This window comes from Numenius arquata, chromosome 5 (assembly GCF_964106895.1).
Source record: "Numenius arquata chromosome 5, bNumArq3.hap1.1, whole genome shotgun sequence".
In the NCBI taxonomy this organism is placed as follows: Eukaryota; Metazoa; Chordata; class Aves; order Charadriiformes; family Scolopacidae; genus Numenius; species Numenius arquata.
In genome coordinates this window covers 40,843,075-40,851,127 of record NC_133580.1, presented here as the reverse complement: position 1 = coordinate 40,851,127, position 8,053 = coordinate 40,843,075, and the positions used below count along the sequence as shown (strand labels likewise).

At 46.9% G+C, this 8,053-nt stretch overlaps 1 protein-coding gene across 1 annotated transcript in view; it reads right to left on the bottom strand.

Annotated features, from left to right (window-relative positions):
- RAPGEF2 (Rap guanine nucleotide exchange factor 2) overlaps window positions 1-7,809 on the bottom strand; it is a 189,994-nt gene extending 182,185 nt beyond the window's left edge. The window contains exon 1 of the mRNA XM_074147893.1: window positions 7,380-7,809. Within this exon, the coding sequence (XP_074003994.1) occupies window positions 7,380-7,448 (69 nt within the window). The 5' untranslated portion in view covers window positions 7,449-7,809. The remainder of the gene's footprint in view (window positions 1-7,379) is intronic.
- Window positions 7,810-8,053: the final 244 nt, after the last annotated feature.

Here is an 8,053-nt window from a genome sequence, read left to right as displayed (position 1 = left end):
CCAAAACAAAGCTGTAAGAAAAGCACTGCAGTAGGGCTCCTCTCTCTCCCTTTTCACGAAAAGTGGTCAACTTCAAAAAAAGGGAAGCGAAGCACCACTTCCATTTCAAGACTTATTCAAATACACCCCTTCACTCAAAATATATCCAGCAAATTAAATCTGCAAGACTGGCTGCAGCAAACAAGGCGTGCAGGCTCAGCTGCCCTTCACAAAGCATCTTTGTGGAGCTATCTTTCTGCCAGCGCTCCTTTTGAATTCCCAAACAATACCTCGCAAAAATTACATCTCCTACTGTGGGAAAGTTCCCAAAACACAAGCCAAAATATATTTTCTCATGAGGATACAAAAAACCTTCAATGAGGAAGTCGAAGTTCTTACAATGACCGTTCCGTATGCATATGGTTATTCTTGAAACATGCTAACAGATTAAGTAGCAGCATTCTGATTTAGGGAAAAAAAGCTATCAAAATCAGATCAGTAATTCCTCAGAATGAATTAGTAGCTACCCCTCAATAATTCACATAAGCGTACAGACTTTTAAAGACTTTTAAGCACACAGATTTCTAAAAATAATGAAATTCAAGAAGCAATAACTGTTTTCACAAAACCTTAGCTAACCTCTACTCTAATAAGAATAAAATAAGTGAAGCATCTTCAGAGATTGCATTTGTACCTGCAGAAAAAAAAAAAAAAAAAGAAAAAAAAATGTAAAGTGTTTTTTCTCTCCATAACCTGAGAACCCATGGAACACTATCCTCCCACTGAGGAAAAAACATGATTTTGGGAAAATACTTGTGTGACATTTACTTTTGCTGATTTTACACTTCTACCCTCATGACAAGAAAGAACTATCCCTCTTTTTTGTCTCAGAAGTTCAACAGATGATTTTGCTTATTATCAGCTTTAGCAGAAGGGCAAGCCTTGCTCTGGCAATCAGTCTTGCCTTGCGAGAACCCTCCTCTACTGCAGCCTCCCTGGTGGCGCTGCTGACCACCCCCTGGCTCACCAGAGGGGTGAGTGAGGCCAGGTGGGACAGCAGTGTCCCTTCAGCATCACTGAGGGTACAGCCACACGCTCTTATGTCTGAACAGCGCATTAGGAGGCAAAAAAGCTTGGGCTGGGGAGTAGATGCCTGGGCTTCAGGCCCAGCACCACTCACTACAGTAGTTTTCCTCAGCAAGGTTGCCCCAGAAAGGCAAGGCAGCAGCATCATGCTCCCAGCTTTCCTGTGCAGGAGAGTACAGCCACAAGGCTGTCAAACACGCTCACAGCTCATAGGAACATATCCCGCCTGAACCCAGAGCAAACACTTCTGCAGCCACAGCAGGGCAGAAATCAAAAGCAAACTCTACCAAACAGATCATTAATCAAGTAGGAAATTACACAGAGCTTATCGGTGCTACAGTGAAACCCTCGCTTTCCAAGTTACCTAGTTTCAGATTGGCTGGGATGTGTACAGCTAACTGAGCTGCAATCTTCTCATGTAATGAGAAAGCAGACAAGTGCTCAGGACAAGGCTTCAAATCAGCTATTTCTACTCCATAGGCAAAGGCTTCCCAGTCACACCAAGGTCCTCGCAAGCATTGGTGAAACTCATATTACTACAGGACACAGAAATCTACAAATGCAGAAAGTACCAGCCCTATGACAGGGGAGAACTACTGCAAAATAAATTAAAAAGTCGGTGTTATCAAAGCTCTTAGCAACAGAGATACGAACAGCTATGGGAAAATGCACCCTCCATCAGAGACTGGGAAATAAACATATTTTCTCTCAAAACAAACAGGATACTGAGCAGCCTGTTGCAGTACATGCCCTCAGTTTTAGGAAGCACGTGAAAATTTATGGTGGAAGTTCAGAATCAGACATTCCAGGGCTGTTTCGGCAGACTGAGATTAGAGAGGTCGCAAGAAAACTTGAGCTACACAAGGGGTTTTGGGTTTAGTTATCAGCCACAAGATGTATTCATACAATTAAGTTTGTTGGGCATGAAGTTATGCCACATAGTAATACTAGCTCAAGAGAAAACACTAAGTGCAAAGAAAAAAGTACACTTACTTCAAAAAACACATTCTCTAACATTATTTGTATACTAAACAAATCCATTACTTGCATTACCTGCTTTGTCAAGTAAAGGTCTCGCTTTTTCCAGTTACTTTGTTTTTTTTATCCTCCCAGTTAAGTGCTGAAACATGGCAAGAATACCCTCTGTGACCAAGGGTCCATATATACATGTCTATTATAACTTCTGTTTTATCTGTATCCATCTCCCCCCACTTACAGCCCAAGAGACACCAAGACACCACTTAACATACAGTTCATCAGACACTGGACCTTCACGTTGCGAAGATGTTAACTATTTTGAACAAGTTTCCAAAACCCTGCAGGATCTGGAGGGCTATTTTTGCTCAGACCAACTGCCCTGACAGCTGACTTCATGATGGCAGATTCACTTCAAGCCAACTGTCAAGCAGGGGGAAAGTGCCTGGACCAAGAACTTGCAACAGCCTTTCTTCATTAAGCTGTGTTACTAACCATGCTCTCAATGTTAACACAAAACCTAAGAGGCTCATGCCCCCACTTCAGAATAAGTTACTGCAGACAGCAGAAAGCCTGAACGCTACCATGGGAAGTGCAGTTAGGAATCTCAGTTTGTTGCCCAAATGGGCTCCCCCCAAAAGAGCAGAACGTCAGACTTTGCAAACTAAAGCTACCCCTGAATAACCACATTACAAAGCCCTGAGAAGCATGACAGAAAGACCATTATAACGATGTAATACAGCCAACTATCAGGCATCAGCTGTCATAGTCCTACGCTTTATTTAGGGCTACTGAGAACCAGCAGGAGAATTTAGCAACGGAACCGGTTCTCAGCATCACACTGCTGTTAGCAGCGTGACAACAGGGGTTACCTTCTTCTTTAAATACCAGCATCAAAAAGACGGTAACATGGTAGCGTGCTGACAGTGAAAAAAAAACCTGAAAGCAAAACTCAAGCTCCAAAACATATTTGTTTTCCAAACAAAAGAAATCCCAAATAAGCTCTTTTGAAAATTATAATTTTAGTCTTCTGGTGTATTTGATATACATACACGCAATAAGCCTGAATTTAAAGACTAAGGATAATCCTTTATGCTAAACTCACACATAAAACGCTTATTTTCTATGATCCCATGAAAGCAGACTGCTTTTGCTACAAGATCACTATAACAAGAAGGAAATGTTCATTTCTGGCTTATCTGAAGATTGCACACAATCAAGCTATCAGTAGTCACAAGTACAAAAATAACCCAACTGGGGAACAAGCTGAAAGTTTATTTGGAAAAAGCATAGGTACATCCTATAATTAAACCATTGTTCCTCTCGAGTGCTTGAGAAGGGAATATCTGCTCAACAGTAGCATCCTGTTTAGATGTCTTCTGACATTAAGTGACGCACTAGTATCTAACGAAGGGTAACTGTACAGTCCTCCCCTCTCCCCTTAAGACGCTGTTGCTGATGCTGTTACTTCTCTGCTATTCCTTACTACTGCACTGAATTGCCTCCACGTACCACACCAGAGGTTTCCAGAAGAAAACCTTCGGCACCTAACATATGTAAGGCATACATGAAAAAAAATGTCTTCCTGCAGACGTCACTGCGTGGCATGAAAACAGTAAGCTAGTATGTGGAGTTTCTGAGGTAACTAGTTATTCGCATACCATGCCATGCAAATGAGTTGTTAGGATAAAGAAAGAGATTAGGGCTCGGTTTCTCTTGCTTGAAAACAAAAGCGGCCCTATTTTTTCAGATTAAGCTGCACCAGTATAAAACTGCTTGCTTTCTACGATGGCCTACGATGCCAACAAGAATTTGTTTTGAAAAGACTTAAAGCTATAACAGTTCATATAAGATGACGTTTGGAGAAAAAAGAAATAAAAAAAAAAAATAAAAAAAAAATCGCTATTACACACAGCTTAAGGGCACAAAACCATTTGTAATTTATGAACATTTAGAAGTTAGATTCCCCAAAGTAGTTAAATTAACTTCCTAGTTCACATCTTCAAAGTGAAATGAATAGTTTAATAAAGCAATTAAAGAGGAGAGCTCTGTTACACAACAGGCACGTTAAAGCGCAGGCCATGTAGATATTCCCTTTTTTATTTTTGAGCTTCTTTAGTCAACGGAGAGTTGAGTTGCAATTCACAAAATTCACGAAAACTCTGTAAGTGAGGATACACAGAAGAGATAGGAAGCTAAGAATTTTCCTAAGCAATTGCAGAATAAACGCTTCCTCAAAAAGAAAAAAGCCAGTCCTGCCCAAAATTACCCGGAGACTTTGGCACTACAGAAGTTCATGCAAAGTTAAGTTTCCTTTCTCCGACAACGTGTATCAGATCTGGCAGCTCCCAAAGCTGTACCTACAAACAGGAGCTGGCTGTCCTGCTGCCGCTGCTCTCCTCTCAGCCCCCAGTTGACTCATTTTGCCAAATTTGCACCATGACAATCCAGGGTGATCAGTGAGGTCAAACCCGCATCTGCCTCCTCATGATTTGGGAGAAGCTGAGCCCCGACGAGCTTGGTGATGCAAGGAAGGAGCAAATACGCTACTAACATACTTCTCTTGTTATTTCCTGTACTGACACGAATATGGGAAATATATTTTCTCTTTCCAACCCTCTCTCAGCTTTAAAAATACCTCATGACTTCTCAAAAGCAAAAATTCAGTAACTACTTTCGCAAGTTAGCGTGGCAAGGAAAAGAAAATACAAGCATAGAAAAGGAGACAAAAAGTTGCTTTTGGGGATGATTTAAAAACAACGTCTTTGTGTCTTTCTATAGAAACTCCTTTTTTAATTTTACTTAATGACTGAAAGATGATCTGCATAAATGTATTCCTTTCAAATGCCAGTGCTGCTGTAAAATAAAACCGAACTTCCAGAACAGAGTACCAACATTAGGGAAGTCCTCAGCACACACAATTCAACATAGACTCAGAATGGTTAGAGTTGGAAGGGACCTTAAAGATCATCTGGTTCCAACTCCCCTGCCATGGGCAGGGACACCTCCCACTAGACCAGGTTGCTCAAAGCCCCATCCAGCCTGGCCTTGAACACTTCCAGGGATGGGGCAGCCACAACTTCCCTGGGCAACCTGTTCCAGTGTCTCACCACCCTCACAGTAAAGAATTTCTTTCTGGTGTCTAACCTAAATCTCCCCTCTTCCAATTTAAAACCATTACCCCTTGTCCTGTCACTACACTTCCTGACAGAGTCCCTCTCCAGCTCTCCTGTAGGCTCCCTTCAGATACTGGAAGGCTGCTATAAGGTCTCCCCGGAGCCTTTCACAAAAACACCAAGTTTTCCGCTGCAAACCCTGCTCTCCCCAGCAGCAACAGGAGGGCACATCTGATCACCCGTTTCAAGTATTTCCAGTGCTAACAACACATTATGTTTCCCACAAATTTGGTCTTATTTGTGGATTATTTTGGCCAGTGTCATCTTCATGGATTTAAGGGTGGGTTTCCTTTCCTGTGGCGATTGCCACAGCAGGCTCCCAGTCTGCTGATTCGGGAAGTTTTACAGCATTAACGCAGCCCTGGCGTTCCCGATTTAGCTCTCTGCTCCGTGCCCTTCACACCAGCTTTATCCCTGCGTTCCAGCTAATTTCTTCACTGCGTCATTTCTGACTTTCCGCCTTTTTTTTTTGTTATCCCTTTTAGAGACCAGGGCTGAGCAGCAAGGACAGGGGAAAGTTTTAAGTCCACATGGCACAGATCCTGTCACAGGGGAAGTGTTGTCTCCCCAAGCCCAGTCTGGTGGCCCCACTACCTGACCAACTGGTTTCTGAGCATCTGGCAGCGGCACTCCCCCTGGATACCGTATCATCCTTTGATAACCATCTCCCGAGGCCGGACACCGCCGGCAGGCTCCCCTGCCTGGAATTTATGCCTCTACCATCATGAGGGACCTCGCTACAAGTTTGTGGAAGAGATTCCTCCCCAGGAGAGAGCACTCGGCCTCCTTCAGCTTTCACAACACGCTGATGGGCTGGGTCCAGCACTGAAGGCGAACAGACATTTGGAAAAGGTCAGACAAGGACAGAGAGACAACTTTAGCACCACAAAAACACATTCCAGAAGAAGCTCAGTTTTTTTAAAGAAAAAAAAAAAAGGAAGATTTGCAAAAAAGACCCACTGAATACGATGCCTATGCAGTCAGTATATTTTTCCATGGGAGATTTTATTTTCTCACATGTATTCCATGAGCATGAGGCTAAAAATAACATTACCACAATGACGTATCTATAGTAGGAGGAATGACTTATGGGTGCCGACCGAAAGTCAAGGTTTCCTCTTTGCCCTCAGTTTGAAAACGTCACCAGCCAATCAGCCGCCTGCCAAAATCACCAGTAATGCCATCTCTTCCCCAAAACCAGAACACAGGGACTGCTCAGAGAGCAGGACAAGCCTTTAGAAAATAGGACAGATGGCATTACAACTCCAAGCAAAGTAACTCCTTGTATCATTAGCTATTGAACTGCGGCTTGATGCGGGGATCAGCGTAAAGCTTATTAGTCTTTAGACAGTTGGCAGCAACAGCCACTGCAGCAACCATTCGGGAGCAGAAGGAACTCATTCAGTTTAGTTGTTTTTCAGGTCATGTTAAGTCAAAATGTTTCTATACGCACTCCAGTCCCCAATTTACCCTTTCTTAGCCCCTCCGAGCCCAGTTACGCTTACAAACAACTTCAGCCCGCTCACTCCTCCGACAAAGAGGGCTCCAGGAGCCCGGCACAGGTATCTGAAAAATTCCTGCCTGGTGCCATTGTGTAAGGATTTCACCCTACTTGGGAGAGCAGGGACTTGCCAAGAATACCACTGACCTCAGCCCCAACATTATGAAACCGCGCTGCCAGCGCCAGCCAGCTATGTAAAAGTAAGGGATTGCATTCAAATCCGGGGCCACAGCCTACTGCGGGACAATAACAAAGCAAAACACGCGCACAAAATATATAAAAAAAAATTAAAATGCAGACTTTAGGCGCATTTTTCTTTCTACCGGAAGGAACAATTCAAAATAAACTCCGCTGGCGTTTCTCCCTCCCCCCCCCCCCCCCCAAAAAATAAATAAATTAGGGAGTAGGAGGAAAGTTGTTCGCCTCCATGCATTTCTTCCCTTCCCGTCAGCTCGCCGCCCGGGAATTCAGCGATGGGGGGGAAGATGTGTTAGGAGAGCGGGGGGGGGGGGGGGGGGGAAGATGTGTTAGGAGAGCGGGGGGGTGAACCCGGCGCCGCTCTGCTCCCGCGGCAGCGGGGTCGTGGGGGGTCCCGTCCGTCCCGTCCCCCCCGTCCCCCCCCACGGGTGAGAGGGTGTCGCGGGGGGAAGGGGCCGCCCTACCTGGGGGCTCCTCTCCGCCGGGTTCTTCATCACCGCCTGGCGGAAGCTGTTATCCACGTAGGACGCCATCGCGCCCCTCCTGCCTCCCGGGGAGGGGGAATGAGGGAGGGCCGGCCGCGGCCTGGAGCTGCGGGGCTGCGCGGCCGGGGTGGGAGGGGGAGCGCTGGGCGAAGAGACGGCGGGGCGCGGAGGCACCGCGGGGCTCAGCAGCGCCGCCGCCCGGAGCAGGAGGAGGCGGGGGCGGCGGGGACAGCCGAGCCCCGCCGGTAGCGGCAGCGGCGACAAGGGCTCGGCGCTCCTTCACTACCCGGCTCTACGCCTCCCGCCGACCCGCTCCGCCGCATCCCCCCGGGCACCACCACCACGGTCGTCGTCGTCGTCGCCGCCTCCCTTCTCCTCCTCCTCCTCCTCCTCCTCCTCCTCCTCCTCCGGAGCTCCGCGCCCGCCTCGGAGACGGGGAAGTTGCTGGCCCGGGGAGGCGGAGCGGCCGGGGGGGCGGGTCGGGGCGGGACGGCAGAGGGAGAAGCGCGGGGGGGGGGGGGGGCGGGTGGCTGGGGGCCGCGGACGGCGGGGGACCCGCCGTCCGCGGCCCCCAGCCACCCGCCCCCCCCCCCCGCCAGCATCCTTGCCTTAGCATCCTTCCCCCAGAAAGCCATCCCTATCTTTTTTAACCC